The 18,787-nt window shown below is 41.2% G+C and overlaps 1 protein-coding gene across 6 annotated transcripts; it reads right to left on the bottom strand.

The window, feature by feature from the left end:
- Window positions 1-5: 5 nt before the first annotated feature.
- LOC144701679 (phosphoinositide phosphatase SAC2-like) lies at window positions 6-7,377 on the bottom strand. Of its 6 annotated transcripts, XM_078573415.1 has the most exons (17): window positions 7,020-7,373; window positions 6,772-6,888; window positions 5,094-5,298; window positions 3,927-4,092; window positions 3,633-3,855; window positions 3,485-3,561; window positions 3,226-3,413; window positions 3,060-3,157; window positions 2,854-2,987; window positions 2,671-2,766; window positions 2,027-2,312; window positions 1,822-1,943; window positions 1,025-1,138; window positions 758-952; window positions 544-669; window positions 367-472; window positions 6-279 (listed from the first exon to the last, which is right to left on the bottom strand). In XM_078573415.1, the coding sequence occupies exons 2-17, from the start codon at window positions 6,886-6,888 to the stop codon at window positions 199-201; spliced, it is 2,334 nt and encodes a 777-aa protein (XP_078429541.1). In that variant the 5' UTR covers window positions 7,020-7,373; the 3' UTR covers window positions 6-198. The 6 variants fall into 6 exon arrangements, 5 of the variants coding, with proteins under 5 accessions (XP_078429541.1, XP_078429543.1, XP_078429542.1 ...); XM_078573417.1 differs by having other exon boundaries at window positions 367-431; window positions 6,772-7,376; XM_078573416.1 differs by having other exon boundaries at window positions 3,633-3,804; window positions 6,772-7,375.
- Window positions 7,378-18,787: the final 11,410 nt, after the last annotated feature.

Here is an 18,787-nt window from a genome sequence, read left to right as displayed (position 1 = left end):
ATCGATGAAAACAAAGTTACCGTGCATGAATTCCCAACATCATTAGATGATGTAAGATCCAAAAGAATTACATTTTACAAATTCCGATTCACGATCCAGTTAATCTATTCGACATTTACGGCTTCCCTTAGCCCATTACGGGCTAAAGAGGATTGCTTATTTTTACAATTGCCATTCACAAATCTATTGTATGCGGCATCAATGATGAAGAAGGCCACCATTGGTGACCCACCGAATGAAACTGTCAGAAAGTTCTTCCATCTCGATCAATCCCCTATCCTGCAGATAAAGGACAAACTAACGAGCCTCATTTTGTGAAAAATAATAAAACTAGTAATTTAAGCGGAAATGGTGAGATCTTCAGACCTCGATGGATAGTGCGTTCTCTTCAAGTTTGGGAACCAACTCCGGAGTGGCATTGATAATAACGTCTGTTGATGTGTTCCGCGTTGATGGGTTGGCCAGATAGGTTCTGAATTAACTTATCAATCATCCAATTTCTTAATCAATTCAAAGTGACAGGGGAAAAAGCAAGAGCATCACCTGTCTATGATTCCCTCAGAGAAGTTTTTTGTTGGCGGCAGCCAGTCAAAATGGTGCGAATTGTAGGAGTTGCAAGAGCTATTCCCATGTTCATTCAATGAAGAATCCTCAGAATCCCCTAGAACTCTTTTGTCGTGTAAGCGAAAAATTATTTATTAAACTATATCTATAGATAAGATGATCAAGAAGATCAGTTTTAGTAAGAAGAGATTACCGTGAACAGGGTAGAGAAGGTTCACAAGGTGAAACTTCTGGGGTTGAATCGTAGAGCATCAAGGGAGCCTCTTTGAACTCCCTGTTGGGTAAAATCAAGCTGGAGGGTTTCGTCTGGCTGATGATGTCAGCTGAAGAGCGCAGCTCGTTTCCACGGGAAATGTTGCTGTCTGAGAAGGATCTCTTTAGGGATGTACTGTGAATGGAGAATCATCTTAGTCTTCAATCCAAAGAATCAACACAAGAGTCTGGCCATAAAATTAATTACCGAGAATTTTCATCTCCAAGATTGTGATCCCGGCTTCCAATGTTATAATGCTCATCAGAACGCAGCTCCCAGAGTGCTGGCTTTCCTTGCTGGGCCTGAAAGTGGCCAAGAAATCTGCACCCAAGTGTTAAGTTATCGAGAGACAAAAAAGACTGGCTGATTAGTGGATTGATTGATAAAATGGAAACACAGAAAAATTATGTACATGTATTGATGGATGGATGGATGGATGCAAAGAGACATTAGGGTTCAGCGTCAACCATGACGAGTGGGCCATGATGATGACAATGATGAGTCATCATAATCATCCATTGGTTGATGTGAAATCGTCATCATCATTGCCATTCGTCCAAGCTCAGACATGGATGAAGATGATGAGATTTGGGGACAATGAGGAAATTTCTCATTGTCATCTGACGATAACGATGGCTATTGGACAATGACGATGAATCATCATTGCCATCAACATCTAGTTCCCAAGAGCTGTCATCGTCATTTATCTTAGCTCAAATATGGATCACGATGGATCACCATTGCCGTCAGCATCCAGTTTCCAAGATCTGTCTTCGTCATTTATCTTAGCCCAAATATGAATGACGATGATGATAACAATGACAATAATGAATTTGTCATCACTCACCCAACCCTACGACATATGTAGAAGACATAGATGGAAAGCCTTAAATATTTATCAATGGATAAATCAAAGAATGATTTTAACATAAATGAACATACAAGTAGATGGATCCATAGATGGGAAGATGGAAGTATACACAGTAAAAGACAGAGAACCTTACAAGTTCATGGCATCTTGCTTTTCAGCATCTGCATAAGTATTGCTATAATACCTCTGAATTATTCTCAAAAGCTCCTGGGACTGGATGGAGGCTTTCCACTGTCCCCTTTTCTCACAGAATACCTGCTTATCATTGGTTAATTAGATATCAAACTCGTCCATCAATCAAAAAACCTTTTAATAAAGCATATCTTTTCTCAACATACCTGATTGTGAGCACCCGAGCCACCATACTGCATCGCTAGCGTGTCCCCCATCATCTCATAAAGGGTCAACAGTTCATCGGCCAAAGGTGTAGCCAGACCAGCATTGGCTAACTCAGTCAGACCAAGGTTATGAAGCTGTCGTCCAAAAGCCACTAAACCAAATGCATATTGAGCCACATTTGTCCGGTCTAGGCAGTCAATGCAGTTGGTGCGTAGAACTCCTCTCTGCAGCATAGCTTCCCCTCTATCGCCATCAGATGTGACAAAATTACTGACGTCATCTTTCCTAAAACAAAATTGAGACCAAGTTTAATCTGGGCCTGTTGGATTTTGTAAAGATGACTCGCACACATAATTTATTTTACATTGAGGGTTATTAAAAGTTAAATATCCAATTAAAATATGGGAATAGGGATGGTCAAATCACGAATGTTGTGCTACGCGGTTAAAAATTTTGAACCACCCGCCGCCTTTCGCGGTTCAGAGCGTATTCACCCCACAACCACTCCACACACTTCCTTCTTGGTTTCGGGAGGTCGTATATTTGCTTATTTGGGGCGAATTTCTGCAGCACACTATGCACCCATCCCTATCTGGGATAAAGCCATGATTCATTGGGTTATGGGTTCAAATAAAACACTTACATCTGTTTTTGTTTCAACTGGGAATAGAAGATGCCCGTCAACCCCAATGCATATGTTGATATTCTGTTCAGATAAGGCAGCACATTTGCAGACCGGCTGCAGAAAAAAGTAAAATTTTCAGCGCCAAGAGAGAAAATATTTAAATGAAGGGAAAGATATTTATTCAAACTATTAGTTTGATACCTCCGCAAGTGTTTATGAAGGTCCCAGTGCACGAATTTCAACTGTTCTTCCTTTGGCAGGGTCTTGTTGATATAATCGACCACTTTCGCATATTCCTCGCCCAGTATCGACTCGCGAGGCTGCTTCTCCCTTGTCTTCCATTAAATTTAAAAAAATTAAAAAAACCCTAGGATAATCAAAATAAAATAAGTCCATGAAAGGACGACCTTGATCAAGTTCAGTATGATGATGGGGTTTCCATATCTCTCAATTAGATCCGCAAAGTGCAGCCTTGTGGCCTCGTATCCTTGCTCTTTTCTGTGCACTAATTGGGCTCTTATCATCAAAAATGGGCCAGGCAAGTCCATAAGAAGAGAAGAAGAAGAAACTCACAGATTATACTGGGCTTGGGATTAAGCCAAGTGTTTTCTTGAGACCAGTAGAGAGGAATTGAGCCTCTATGTTGTACCACCGAGCTTATCTTTCCAGGTGGCTGCCCCAAAGATTCTTCAGACATTATTTGCTCTGTTTCCACCTCATTTGCCACCCGCCCTCTCTCATTCACCCCCCTTTTTAAATACCTGGTTAATTAATTAAATATATATCAGATAGATAAAACATAAGAAAACTTGTACAAACAATGATTCAGTACCTTGTTCCTGCATAATGACGCGATCGCCGTGCAATGAGGGTCAACAACAGATCTTTTCCAAGCACTGAAAGGTTGACCTGCTCTTACAATTTTTTCAATTCATGCAGATGATTTTTTCCAATATATTAGTTTAAAACTCTGACTTCACCTGCTTGAAAAAACCATGGACGAGGGCCACAGTCCAGCGGCTGTTAGCCAGCCGATTCCTAACACCCCGAGTCAGAAACTCGTTCCAGACGAACATCGAATCGTTGGCGACTCGCGTGCTTCCACCATTGCAAAAATTTTTCTGCAAACTCTCCATCACGTTGTATGAATAGCTGAAGAAGAAGTTTTTGGTGAGGTCAAACGTCTTCAGCAGTTTCATATATCTGCACCATGAACAGGAAAAAAGCATTGTTTTCTTTTCTTGTTCAAAAAATTAAACTGCCAGCCTGCCTACCTCTTCTCGTTAATGGAGTTGGGGAAATCGAGTTGGAAACTAGAGTTCGGTAGGGAGATGAGCTCGCTCTTGCCAATAGCGTAGACTGTGTGGCCACAGATGGTTCCAATTTGCCTTCTCTTGGTGATCAGCAGCATGTAATACGGCCCCAAGAATCTGATAAACCCTGAGAAAACCCATCTGATCAGTCCATGTTTTATATAAATCATCCTTTGATCAGACCAGAAAATATGACAATTTTCTCTCCTTGTAGATGGTATTTTAAACTCTGCCATGAAATCCTTCACTGTCATCGCGCAAGTACTATTTATACATCTGCTAATATCCTGACGACATGATAAATCATAAACCTATCTGGAAAACATCCAGCAGCAAAGAATTCTTAAAAATTAACCCATCGATTAGTCCACGTTTTATGTAAATCATCATCTAATCATAGAAGAAAAGATGATAACTTTCTCTCTTTGTAGATTGTATTTGAACCACTGCCATGAAATCCTTCCGTAGCATGGCTTAATTTTCTCTCTATGTAGATTGTATTTGAACTTGCCAGCTTGACAAGTCATAAACTTATATGGAAAACATCCACCAGCAAAGACTTTGCAAAAATTGACTCATCGATTAGTCCACATTTTATGTAAATTATCATCTAATCACACAAGAAAAGATGATAACTTTCTCTCTTTGTAGATTGTATTTAAACCACTGCCATGAAATCCTTCTCTGGCATGGCTTAACTTTCTCTCTTTGTAGATTGTATTTAAACCACTGCCATGAAATCCTTCTCTGGCATGGCTTAACTTTCTCTCTTTGTAGATTGTATTTAAACCACTGCCATGAAATCCTTCTCTGGCATGGCTTAACTTTCTCCCTTTGTAGATTGTATTCGAACCTGCCAGCATGATAATTAACCCATTGATTAGTCCACGTTTTATGTAAATTATCATCTAACCATAGAAGAAAAGATGATAACTTTCTCTCTTTGTAGATTGTATTTGAACCACTGCCGTGAAATCCTGGCATGGCTTAATTTTCAATTCTACATGCGTTAATATCATGTTTAGCATGATAAATCATAAATTTAAATGGAAAACATATACGGGCAAGGACTCTTGGGAAAAAAAATTTAGAAGATGAATTAGTGAATTATGGAAGAATTAAGAGTACCTACTATGCCGAAACAGTGGGTGACAAACTCGAGGCCTCCGGTTGGCTTGTTGCCTTCATGAACCCGGTTCAGAAGGTCGCGGCATTCTCCCTCTGAGAAGGTGGCGTTATCCTCGTATATATCCAGCTCAGAGTTTTCCAATCTGCTTATCTTCAGCACCCTCCACTGCTCTCTGCCTCTCTCTCTTCCCACCATGTAGAAATTCTGGATCATAGGGAAGAAATTGTTGCAGAGAGAGAAATGGAGAAGATAAAAGAGAGAGAGAGATAAGAGAGAGAAGATGTCTGGGAGAGAGGGAGGAGAGAGATAGAGATAGAGACAGAGAGAGATGGAGAGAGAGTCAAAAAGAAAGATAGATAGATGGATAGAGAAACAGACTACATGAGGGAGAAAGAGGGTTAGAGAGGCAGGTAGAGAGAGGTGAAGAGAGCTAGATAGACATATAGATAGAAAAACAGACTACATGAGGGAGAAAGAGGGTTAGAGAGATAGGTAGAGAGAGGTGAAGAGAGCTAGGTAGAAAAACAGACTACATGAGGGAGAAAGAGGATTAGAGAGATAGATAGAGGTGAAGAGAGATAGATAGATAGATAGAGAAACAGACTACATGAGGGAGAAAGAGGGTTAGAGAGATAGATAGAGAGAGGTGAAGAGAGCTAGGTAGAAAAACAGACTACATGAGGGAGAAAGAGGGTTAGAGAGATAGATAGAGGTGAAGAGAGATAGATAGATAGATAGAGAAACAGACTACATGAGGGAGAAAGAGGGTTAGAGAGATAGATAGAGGTGAAGAGAGATAGATAGATAGCTAGAAAAACAGACTAGATGAGGGAGAAAGAGGGTTAGAGAGGCAGGTAGAGAGAGGTGAAGAGAGCTAGATAGACATATAGATAGAAAAACAGACTACATGAGGGAGAAAGAGGGTTAGAGAGATAGGTAGAGAGAGGTGAAGAGAGATAGATAGATAGATAGAAAAACGGACTACATGAGGGAGAAAGAGGGTTAGAGAGATAGGTAGAGAGAGGTGAAGAGAGATAGATAGATAGATAGAAAAACGGACTACATGAGGGAGAAAGAGGGTTAGAGAGATAGGTAGAGAGAGGTGAAGAGAGATAGATAGATAGATAGAAAAACGGACTACATGAGGGAGAAAGAGGGTTAGAGAGATAGGTAGAGAGAGGTGAAGAGAGATAGATAGATAGATAGAAAAACGGACTACATGAGGGAGAAAGAGGGTTAGAGAGATAGGTAGAGAGAGGTGAAGAGAGATAGATAGATAGATAGATAGAAAAACGGACTACATGAGGGAGAAAGAGGGTTAGAGAGATGAAGAGAGATAGATAAAGAGAGAAACAGACAGATGAGAGGAAGATAGATAGATAGAGATAAAGAGAGATAGATAGAGATACAGAGAGAAACAGACTTGCAAAAGAAGGAAGAGAGAGAGAGGGAGAAAAACGAGAACTCGATTAGCAGGGGGAGGGAGGAAGAGGGAGAGACAGAGAGAGAAACAAGAGAAGCAGACAAACGGAGGGAGGGAGGGAGGGAGAGAGAGAGAAGCAGACTAGGCAGAGGGAGGGAGGGAAGAGAGAGCAGACTACCAAAGGGAGGAATAGAGAGAGAGATAGATAGAGAGAGAGAGATAGAGAGAGAGAGAGAGGGGAGATAGAATCTGACCGATTCTGTCTTGTACAGTCGGAAACTTTGGAGCTGAAGTTTCTCAGCTTCCGTGCCCATGAAGATTATACTCCTCTCACCTTCTCTCCCTCTTTTGTCTCTCTGGCTTTCTGCCATCTTCGAAACCCGAGAGCAGACCCATATGAGATAGAGATAGAAATAGAGAGAACGGTGGAGGAGAGAGAGAGACAGATATTCTGGGTCTTCGACGTCGAACACAATCTGCCTAAAGAAACAAAAAGAAGAACCTGAAAGTGGCTGAAACGTCCGGCTCAAATGGTTGAATCAACGGGCCATGGGGCTGATCCCCCTTTCTCTCTCTTCCTTTTCTTCTCCTCCTCTCTTCTTCTCTCTTTCTCTCTCTATCTCTTGCTATCTGGCCTCATCGAAACCAAATGGCAGACACGGATGTGATAGAGAGAGATGGGAAGAGAGAGAACGAGGGAGAGAGTCTGCTCAAGGATGGTGATGTCTGCCTTGAATGGTGATGTCGTGCTTACGATCCTGGGTCAAACGACCTGATCTCTTTCTCTCTTTTCTCTCTCTTACCCGCTCGATCTGACCCATGTATCCATTATTCCATTATCCCTCTCCCTCCCTCTCCCTCTCTCCTTCTCTCTCTCTCTCCCTCTCTCTCTCTCTCTCTCTCTCCTCTCTCTCTCTCCCCTTCTTTCTCTCTCCTCCTCTCTCCTCCTCTCTCCTTCTCTCTCCTTCTCTCTCTCTCTCTCTCCTTCTTTCTCTCTCCTCCTCTCTCCTTCTCTCTCCTTCTCTCTCTCTCTCTCTCCTTCTTTCTCTCTCCTCCTCTCTCCTTCTCTCTCCTTCTCTCTCTACTTCTCTCTCCTCTCTCTCTCCCTCTCTGCTTCTTCTCTCTCTCTCCCTCTCTCTCTCGTCTCTCTCGTCTCTCTCCTCTCTCTCCTCTCTCCCTCTCTCCCTCTCTCCCTCTCTCTCCCCCTCTCTCTCTCTCTCCCTCTCTCTCTCGTCTCTCTCGTCTCTCTCCTCTCTCTCCTCTCTCCCTCTCTCCCTCTCTCCCTCTCTCTCCCTCTCTCTCTCTCTCTCCCTCTCTCTCCTTCTCTCTCTCTCTCTCTCTCTCTCCCTCTCTCTCCTTCTCTCTCTCCCCCTCTCTCTCCTACTCGCTCGATCTGACCTATGTAATGTGTATCCAATCTCTCTCCCTCTCTCACCTGCCTGATCCCAACGACAGCGGGCTTGTGGTGGCCGGTGGGTCTCCGCAACTCTTTTATTTCATTGCCTAAAATAGTCCGCGTATGCAAATCCAAAAGGTTTACCCTTTAATAGAGGGCAGGCTATTCCTCGCCTGTTAAAATTTGCGTTAACCGTTCCCATATTCAAGAATTCCAAAATTATTTAACCAGTAAATTTTAGTATTCTGAGATTACTTAAAGTAATCAATTTCAAGGTTTAAAAATATACTTTATTAAAAAATTTAAAACTATACTTGTTTAAAAACATTAATACTAGTAAATTTTATTATTATTCGTAGTAAAATTCAATTATAGGGATAGATTATTAGTTTATTATACTTTTAATACGTCACTAAAATTATGAATACTAGTGAATTTTATTACTGCTTGAACCAGAAAATTTAAATTCTTCAATCATTTTAACTGGCAGATATTTAATTATTTAAACTGGCAGATTTAAAATCGTTAAAGTTATAAACAGTATTATCAAAATTACATTTTAAATTATAAAAATATTTATAGTGGTAAAGTTTAAATTATTAAAAGCGGTAATTATTAAAACCAGTAAATCGTTAAAATTAGTAAAAATAGTAAATCAGTCGAGTTATTCAAAGTACTAACTTACATAAATAAACAGTTAAAGTACTAATTATAAATAATGGTTATGACTAGTAAATTATTGAAATTATTAAAACTAAAACGTTGAAACTTATAAATTATTAAGACTAGTGGCTTATGAAAATTATGAAAACTAGTAAATAGTCAAATTCTAAAAATTTTAAAAGGGTTAAATTTTTAGCAATTTAAAATTGGGTAAAATTTAAAACCACTAAATTATTCAAATCTGATAATCATTATGGACGTACTGAAGCTATGAAAAACACCAAAATTAATCCGAAGGTCAAAATTATGGTGTGACCATAATTATTGCATAATTAAGCGTATTAAAATTAGTCATTATCGAGCTGTTTTTGAGCCCGGCGGCGGAGTGGCGGGGGAAGAAGCTTGATGAACCATTTGCGAAGGCGGCGTTTGATGAATTTCTTGGCCCAGCGGCGGAGATGGGGCTTCATCAGTTTGGCGCCCCACCGCTGGAAGCGGCGTTTAAGCGCCATCCCTATTCCTATCCCTGCGGCGAAGCTGGCCAGGCACATCCCGCAGCAAGCGGAAATCGATATCTCTCTCCTGATGATGATGATTATGATGTTGTTCATGATGATAATGGTGATCTTGGCGAGTACTTCTTCATCTAGGAGATGAGAGATGTGGGTCTGATCGAAAGAAGATGAGTGCAGATGGTTTGTGTGACGATCTGCTGATGCTGTTCATGATCATATTGATGGTAATGGTGATGATGTCGACGATGAAAGTAATGATGATTATGGTGAGAAAGATGATGATGATAGTCATTATGAGGAGAAGGATGATAATGATGCTGATGATGCCGCGGATGATGATGAAGATGATGCCGATGATGCAGACAATGATGGTGGAAAAGATCATGATTCTAAGGATGCTAATGATAATGATGATGATGATGATGATGATGATGATGAGGATGATGAGGATGATGATGATGATGATGATGATGATGATACTGAAGATAATGACGAAGAAGAAGAAGAATGATGACGATGAGGGCTACACTTTAGGAAAATGAGACGATAGAGAGCTTCTTCGGTCGCGGATGGAAATCTAACTCCGATTGGGAAAATGACTGGTAGGAGATGCGCAAGTCATTGGTGATCTATTTGAGAATCTACATAACTTCCAACTTCGATTACATTTAAGGGTATTCGTAAGATAATCCGAATTGAGATGAGGTGATGATGATGATGATAGTTATGATGATGATGCTAATGCAAATGACACACACCTGCCCCAGTTTTGGACGTTGATGATGATGGTGATGATGATGATGATGATGCCGATGATTACAGATACGTTTCTCAGAATCGGTGAAAGCATTCATCAATCCAGAGTTGTCACATTATACAAAATTCCCATCTCCACCACATTCAACCGTGATCCGGATGACGATCCGGAGTTAGACGATGATAACGGTGACGATACTTGTGAAAATGATGATGATGGTACACGCCTGCCCAAGTTTTGGATGTCGATGATGATTATGATGATGATGCATATAATTAGAATAACGTTTCCGAGAATCGGAAATGGTATGCGGCAATCGAAATTGTCGCATTCTACAAAACTTCCCTTCTCCGTTACATTCAACCGTGATCCGTTCGACAATCCAGAGTAAGACAATGATAATGATGATATTTATAGTTAATGATGATGATACCACACACCTGGAAGGGTTTTCGATGGAGATTTGAGATCCGGATTTATCATCACTAGGTGATGAAGATCCTCCCATGTCTGAGATTATCGTTTGAAGCTCCTTCAGCAAGCATGAACTGAAGCTTGAACTCTCACATGTCGAACGCTGGACGACGGAGGAAGGTAAAGACGACTGAGATCAGCACCAACGGCTGAGGTTTCTCCGTCTTTTATATTATTTTTCATCGAGGACCGTCGCCTGGCGCCACGTGGATAGTGCTTTGTTGATCATCTTTTTTTATGATCCTTGTTCTTCGTTTTGGCACGATCATGCAAGATAAATCTGTAGACGATAATCAAGAAGTAGAAGGAAGAGAGAGGTTTTCTTTGGGCCCGCATTTTTTTCGAAATTTTATGTCTTCAGTCAATTAGAGAGATAGGAGGGTTTAGCATTACGGTTAAGCAAATTTTTGATCTGATCAACGTTTTGAATTATCTTTTTGGTCGTTATAGGGTTGGGTGAGGAGAACGTGTGATCTTTAGGCACCACATTCAAGATATTGACACAGAACATCCTCCAGCCAACCAGTTGGAGATTTGGTGTTCCCACGTTTGTGAGTCAATAGATTGTCTCAAAAGAGAGAATTTAATATTTGGCATCCAATAAATATCAATGAAAATTATTCTCGCATCATATAGATAGATCTACTGGTTGTGACTTTAGTGGACAAATGAATGAGTCATAATGTGCAAAAATCAATAAATGCTATCAGCACTTTGTTATGACCTGCTCTCATTTCCAGCTGTACTGAGTGGGAAGCACAGCCAATGAAAAAAGGAGATGAACGAGGTGTGCCCAATGAAAGACCAGCATGGTCATATTTGGTTTGGGGCTTCTTTCATTATGAGAAAAACACTTAAGTTCATCCTCCAACATCCTATATACCTGATGCCTAGGACTCTGTCGGCTCAATTACCTATGTAGTTAATGTTGGATTTTCTGGCTTGATTGAGGGTCCAAAAAAACTTTCCCCTGCCAAAGTTACATACCTGAATGGACTTTAGCTAAAAAAATAAGGATGATCGCATCACATTGTGTGGAACAGAGTACATTGTAATACAACTCCTTGAACGAGTATTTTTTCTAGCCATTTATATGCTGGCCTCTACATGCATCTACATAATCTTCAGAATGTTGTATCTCCATTTAGTTCTCTTGGACAGAAGCTCTTGAGATCCTTTTTGATCATCTCCCCATTCAGTCAAACTAGAAGAGAGATTTTTAGAGAATAATATAAAAAATGGTTAGGGATGATAAGCATGGTCTGCATGGGCACCGGAAAATGGGTGCCCCATATTTTACTCTCGGGGATACTATTCATAAATCTTATTGCAATGAGTATATCAACCCATGTCGAAAATATTTTGAGCAATCTTTCTGGCCCAGTAGCAGTATAGTTAATAACTTTAAATGGCCCAACAAATAATTTACAAGTCAATATGGTTAATAAATTATATATTATTATAAACTATATTGACTTATAAATTAATTAATTAGGGATGAAGTTCACTTTTTTGATTCGTTTAATTTCCATGCCTGGAGTGTCAAGCTGCATCTCGTGCTCTAGAAGATATAAAGGAGTATATCAACTCTCTCTTGGAACCTTTACCATCATGTTGGGGAAGGTCATGGTGAAACTTAAGTTTGGTTAGACTAGACAAACTAGACCAGCAGGCAGCCTTTTTGGGGTTTCCTAAAGGTATAAACTACAGTTTTGTTTTGTATGTTGAACATGACCAAAGATCGAACCTATTAAGAATAAATAATAATAGTATTATTGATATTATTTTAATATATATACATAGACATAGTGAGAGAAGTATGTTGTCATCCTTCTCCCCCTATGATCTCTCTACTCTCCCTCATGTGCTGCTGTTCCAAATGTTGCAACCACCAGTCAACCCCTGTATCTCTACCATCTATCGATTAAGCAATGGCTCTCTCCTTATCTCTGTTTGTGCATCTTGTTGTCTCTCCTTGTCCATCCATCTTCATCTATCTACTTAAATCTCTTTATCCCTTCACCAAATGCACTGTCTCCCAATTTATCTGTCTCTTCCTATGCCTTTCCTCTCTCTCTCTCTCTCTCTCTCTCTCTCTCTCTCTGTGTCGGTCTATCTCTCTACTCCTATCTTCCTCTTTCTCTCTCTACTGATCCATCTCTATCTTCTTCCGCCTTCCTCTCTATCTCTCCATATATCACTCATTCTCCCCCTATTTTCCTCTCTCTCTGTCTATTTATCTCTCTTGTTCTCCCTCGATATTCCTCTATATTTGTCAATCTATCTTTATTTTTTTGTTTCAGCCCGATCTCTTTATCTCTGCCAATCCATATCTCTTTCTCAATTGTCTTGCTCTCCCTCTCTCAGTTAATTTATCTCTCATTCTCCCTCTGCCAATTGAATAAGAAACACAAGGAAAAATACTAAAAATATTTTACACTAATTTTCCTAATTTTAATTAACAACGGAGATCGAAAATAAATATTTCTAGAATTTTCTGGAATTTAATTTACACTAAAAACCATTAAAAATACTGAAAATGACTATAAATTGGTTATATGAATTTTCAAGATTTTTCCTATTTTTTGGAATTTTTAAATGCAAAAAATAAAATTTCTTAATTTTTCCTGATTTGTTTATAATTTTTAAATGCAGAAAATGAGAAAAATACCTGCTTCGACAATCGCAGCTGGTGGCGGTGGTGGCGGCGGTGGAGCAGGGTTTCTTAAAATTTTTAAAAGACAGAAAATTATTTTATTATTATTATTTTTATACCACCGGTTCGACCATGTTCGACCTGGGTTGGGGCAGTTCGGTGCGGTTTAGGACAGCCGAAGATCGGCTAACTCCTGAAGGGGTGCCATTTCGTCCCAGCGGTCACGCTGCTGTTTGCACACACGATCGGAGGGCAGAGGGTGCTCCCGCCGCCGCCTGAACGCTGCTGGGCCGTGCACACCACTGCATGACAGCAGGGGCAAAGGTAGAAAACCTAGTTAAAAATTAATTTTTTGGGGGATTCAAAATATAAAATGATGGGGAATCTACAGAGAGACAGGAAGATATTTTAGAGGGAGAAAAAAACAGGCTTAGAGAGAGAGAAAATGAAGAAATGGTGTAGAGGGAGTTTGATAAGGCATTTGAAGGTGTAAATGAAGGAGATTTTTTTAATGAAATTTTGAGGGGATTAAATAAGGATATGTATAAAGGTATAGAGAGAGAAACAGTTGATTCTAGAGAGATAAAGTAGGGAAAATGGGTATTTAGAGTGAGAAAGTGATGATTTTAAAGGGAAACTGGATAGATAATGATGGGAAAATGTAGATCTAGGTTCCTAAAACCTCAACGCAACTCTGGTGAGCCTTCAATGCTTCTTCTCAAGTCTTATTCTCAAGTCTGGATCCTTATAGGTCACCAAGATCAGATATTTTTTAATGAACACAAGAGACGAGATTGAATGAAAACTTCAACAAACTTACATTAAGCAGGTTGAACAACCTGGATTCTGAAATATGTCTTGTCATGCTGGCCAGCCACTTGCTAGAGCACGTCCAGAGTGAGGGGAAATGAGGGAGAAAAAGAGTATTTATACATATGAATAATTACTACAATACTTCTTTGGGCATTTTTCAATCTCTTTTCTTGCTATTTTGCCTGTTTTTCTCCATCGGTTGAGAGCTTTCCCTTGTTATCTTCAACTTCTTTCTTTGGAAGATTTTTGAGAGCCCAATGGGAAGTTCAAGTAGTGGCTGATCTTCCTCAGGTTTCTATTTTGAAGGTCCACAACTCCATTTGATCATTTCAAGACCCTTTGTAGAATCACTAAGCTCCCAAAAATTCTCCAATTCCCTAAGAATTGTATCTTCTAATTCCTGTGAATTTCGGCATAACTGGAACTATAAAATACTCATCAGTAAGTCAAGGAAGTTAGTGAAAAATAACCATAATGTGAAAAAATGGAATCTCTAGCTAATGCATAAAGATTTGGTTAATTCAAATAATAACATGATAAATTTCCAATTAATAATGCCAAAACCATCTAAAATGTGAGCAAATAACCATGCATTTATCATTTTATCAGTCTTTCGCTCTATCTGTTGATCTATTTCTCCATCTCCCTCCATATTGCTAACTCTATCTGTCTCAATCTACATCTCTTTCTCCCTCCACCTTGACCTCTACATCTCTACCAATGTATATGTTTTTTTCCACTACTTTTGTTGATCAATCTGTCTTTCTCCTTTTTATTCCTCTCCATTGAATGTGCATCTCTCTCTATTTATTTACATCTCATTATCAATCTCTCATTCTCTCACTCCTATTCCCTCCCTTTCTCATTCACTCTTTCTCTATCTCTCTCTCAAAAAAACTTGATAATTAGGGTTTTAATTTGTCCTTCGTGTTTTTGAGTTTAATAAATAAAATTATAATTATGTACTCAGTTAAGTAAATTTAGCTAGTGATGAGTATGGGTCATCTCCATAACAAACAATCATTAAGGATTTAATATTCTTAAAACAGTGCTTTAAGAGATATGATGAAAGATGTATAAATATAGAAATGAGAGACGAGAGAATGCTAGTTGAGAAGGTGATAAAATTAAGATGATTATAATAGATAATAGATACTAATAATGAGGATATTAGAAGAATGTTTGAGAGAGATAATGTATTCATGTTAACATGATAAGTAAATACACGGGATCAACATGATGAAATGAATGAATCATGTAAAGGGGATGACGAGTGAGATGACAACAAGATGGTGATTGAATGTGGAAAGATGAGAAGATACTATATAATGGAATGATGAAAGCGACCAAATCTAACGATGATGCCGAGGAGAACTTATGTAATTTGACAATACTTACTGTAGATTCTCACATTTTCCCCTGATCACAATAATGTATGAGTGCAAGTAAGCTCTCATCTTCTATGTTGCCTCTTCACACACACTGAGGACCAATTTAAGTCGACAATACTTATCTTAGATCCTTACATTTTTCCTGGATCACAATAATTTATAAGTGCAAGTAAGTTCTTATCTTCTATGTTGCCTCTTTTCATACACTGAGGACACCAAGAACAAGTTTGATGCAGGACAACTAGGGAATGGGATGCAGATGACTGAGGACCGGGATGGATGACGATAGACTCTGGATGCTAGCTAGGTGTAGGAAGGGAGGGATAAATCAGACCACAAATCCACAGGATCGGCTTCGAAAATTTAAATCCAGTGAAATAATAGTGGTGCAGCCCCTTTCCTCGTTGAGGGCGGGAGTACTGACTTCAACCACTGTGACGATGCCTAAGCACCAAATCCAATACCTCAAATTCACGTCACGGGAAAACTCACGATAAAAGACCTAATCCATTAATCGAGGAAAATTCCAAGAAGTTCAAAAAAAATCCGACGGCGGTGGAAGAATTCTCGTAGGATAATGGACGAAGAACACACGACACCAAAGAGTTCAGGCATACCTCGGCACCAGAGTGCATGTTGAGGCTGTAGGGAATTCTGGTCGTAACTTAGCTCGGCAATCGGGGCGTTGCGTGGCCCCGCTTGGAAGATTTTGCTTGGCGTTCCAAGCGTTGAACGGTCCTGGCTGATGAGTAGTGGATATAGACTAACGGGCGGCGTTGCTACCGGTGCGGGCGGCTGGTGGCTGGTGGCGGCCCATCTGGGCGTTGTCGGTGCGGGTGGCCGACTGGCTGCCTGCATGGGCAGCGCTGGAGTCTGCACGGGTCGCCGGTTTGGTGGCCTATGCGGGCAACCCAGGCGCGGGCGGTTGGTTGGCTGCCTGCGTGCGGGCGGCGTTGGCGCTCGCACTAGCAGCCGGTTAGGTGGCCTGCATGGGCAAGCTTGGCGCTGGTGGCCAGGTGGCTGCCTGCAGGGGCGGCCTCGTGCGGGTGGCCGGCCTGTTGCTTACGCGGGCGGCCGGATAGGCGGCCTGCGCGGGCAGGCCTGGCGCGGATGGCCGGGTGGCTGCCTGCGCGGCGGCGCGAACAGCTAGCTAGATGCCTGCATGCGGGCGGCACTGGTGCCTGCGCGAGCGGTTGGATAGGCGACCTACGCTGGCAGGCCTGGCGCAGGCGGCCGGGTGGCTGCCTGCGCGGGCGGCGCGATTGCTTGCGCGGGTGGCCGCATTGGTGGCCTGCGCGGGCAGGCCTGGCGCGGGCGACCAGTTGGCTGCCTGTGCGGGCGGGGCTGCCGCCTGCGCAGGCGGCCGCGTTGGCGGCCTGCGCAGGTGGTCTTGGCACGGAGGACCTCGCTAGGGCGCCGGGTGGTGCTGGCAGCCCTAGCGCTGGACGTTGGGCGAGCAGACCGTGGAGAAGGAGGGGCGGGAGAAAGAGAGAGAGGAAGAGAGGGAGAGAGAGAGGAAGAAGGGAGAGAGAGGGAGGAAGAAGGGAGGGAACGATGGCCGATGATGCGTGGCGGTGAAGACGGCGGCAGTGGCGGCGATCTGAGATAGGGAGGGGGAAGGCTAGGGTAAGTCCTCCAAGAAGAGTAAAGGAACTCAATTCTTGAATTATGACTTGCCTAAAGGTTTCTTACAGCTTTGGCCTTCATATAGGCCTTGGAGGAAAGAGCAAATATGGGAAATGACGTAAAAATAGAATGTGGGAGATGTGTAATCATGTCACGTCAATGGGCAGTTCTGGATCTGTCGTTGACGATGTGTCATGACGCGGGACGTCTCGAGAGGTGTTGGTGGCACGTCCAAAGGCTGGCGGTTATTTGGTTGATGTCGTTGACAATTCTGCGTGCGCGGCGTGTCGGATGACGTTGGTGGCGCGCCCAGTGTCGATGCGGTGACGTCGTCGCCACCAAGGTTTGATGGATCTTAGATACTCACTAGCTTTTAATCAGCCCACAAATGTGGGAAACATGCTTAAGGCTGAATTTGACAAAGACTCATGCCTCTATTTATAGATTGGATGATAAAGATGGAAGAGGAGCTAAAGACAAAGGGACCCTCAAAATTTCAACTCAATCATCCTTCTCGATTGTCAAATATCCAGATATGAAGTCAGAGAAACTGGTCGTCAACTTTTTCTCTTTTGTCATCCTTGATGATGTCATTTCCTCATTTTCCATTAATGGTTAGAATCTGTAATAACACTTAATCTAATGATTGATGTGATTGGCTCATCTTCCATGATTGACTGCTCCAAGAGCACCACACCCATGCATTGAGGGAGAAGACAAAAAAGGCAACACCTTCCAATCATTTCGAGGTGTGGCGACACATCACTGTGGGGTACATCATCCTTTTTTGCCTTTTGTGCCTTTTCATATTAATTCATTCAATGACACGATGACACATGTGAGGGATGAATTTTAAAGATAGACGTGGTGACTTGGATTTTTGAGCCCGTTATAACTTTCTTGTTTTTCTGCCAATAAGATTCTGCCACATATGTGTACCATGTTTTTTGACATTTAAGCTTCGAGAAACATATAAAAAGATAATTATAATGCTATTAAGCTCTGCCGTGACAATTCTAAAAAAGAAAAAATATATATTTAAGCCTAAAATCAGAATTTTACTTTGAAAATAGATTTAGTCAATATACGCTTGATAAGACAATTTTTTGTTAATGCATAAAATACATAAATCTCATAGAAATAACCTAATAATTTGCATGTTATCACTCTCTTGCTCCCTCATTATTTCTGAATCTCTCTCTATAGTACGTTCTCCGACTCACTCCCTTATACTCTCTCTAACTCTTCCTTTCTCATTCTTTCTCCCTCTTTCACTCGCTCCATCTCTTATTCTTTCTGACTTGGTTAATCTCTTTTATTTCTTCTCACACTCATACTTTCTCCCTATTGAATTCTCTCACTCCTCTCACTTGCTTTCTCACTGTCTAGTTCTTTCATTTCTTCCCACTGTATCATTCTCTTCCTCTCATTCTTTCACTCTCTCACACTCTCACTCTCATTCTCTCCATCTCACTCTCTCCTATTCTCATTTTTCTCTCTCACTTTCTCCCTCTCACTCTCACACTCTCTCTCTTACTTCCATTCTCTCCCTCTCTTTCTCTCCCGTTCATGTTTTCTCTGTAACATTTTTCCTCTCACTCTCATACACACTTTCTCTCACTCTCTCATTCTCACCCACTCTCTCTTCCTCCCTCTCACAGTCTTCACTCTCATACACACTTTCTCTCACTCTCTCATTCTCACCCACTCTCTCTTCCTCCCTCTCACAGTCTTTCATTCTCTCCCACTCTCACTTTCTTATTGTCTCTCTCTCCCTCTTTCATTCTCTTCCTATCTCACTTTCTATCTCTCACATTCACTCTCTCATTCTCACCCACTCTCTCTTCCTCCCTCTCACAGTCTTTCATTCTCTCCCACTCTCACTTTCTTATTGTCTCTCTCTCCCTCTTTCATTCTCTTCCTATCTCACTTTCTATCTCTCACATTCACTCTCTCATTCTCACCCACTCTCTCTTCCT

The sequence above is a fragment of the Wolffia australiana genome, chromosome 4 (assembly GCF_029677425.1).
Source record: "Wolffia australiana isolate 7733 chromosome 4, ASM2967742v1".
Lineage (NCBI taxonomy): Eukaryota > Viridiplantae > Streptophyta > Magnoliopsida > Alismatales > Araceae > Wolffia > Wolffia australiana.
This window is presented reverse-complemented; position numbering and strand designations above follow the sequence as displayed.

What these genes read in the sequence shown, in the direction of transcription:
- LOC144701679 (XM_078573414.1), bottom strand. Translation starts at nt 6,888, where the DNA reads ATGGCAGAAAGCCAGAGAGACAAAAGAGGGAGAGAAGGTGAGAGGAGT. An exon ending in AAGCAAGATGCCATGAACTT is followed by an intron (nt 1,139 to 1,821) that starts GTAAGGTTCTCT and finishes ACTTGGGTGCAG; the next exon opens with ATTTCTTGGCCACTTTCAGG. An exon ending in CTTGGAGATGAAAATTCTCG is followed by an intron (nt 953 to 1,024) that starts GTAATTAATTTT and finishes CTCCATTCACAG; the next exon opens with TACATCCCTAAAGAGATCCT.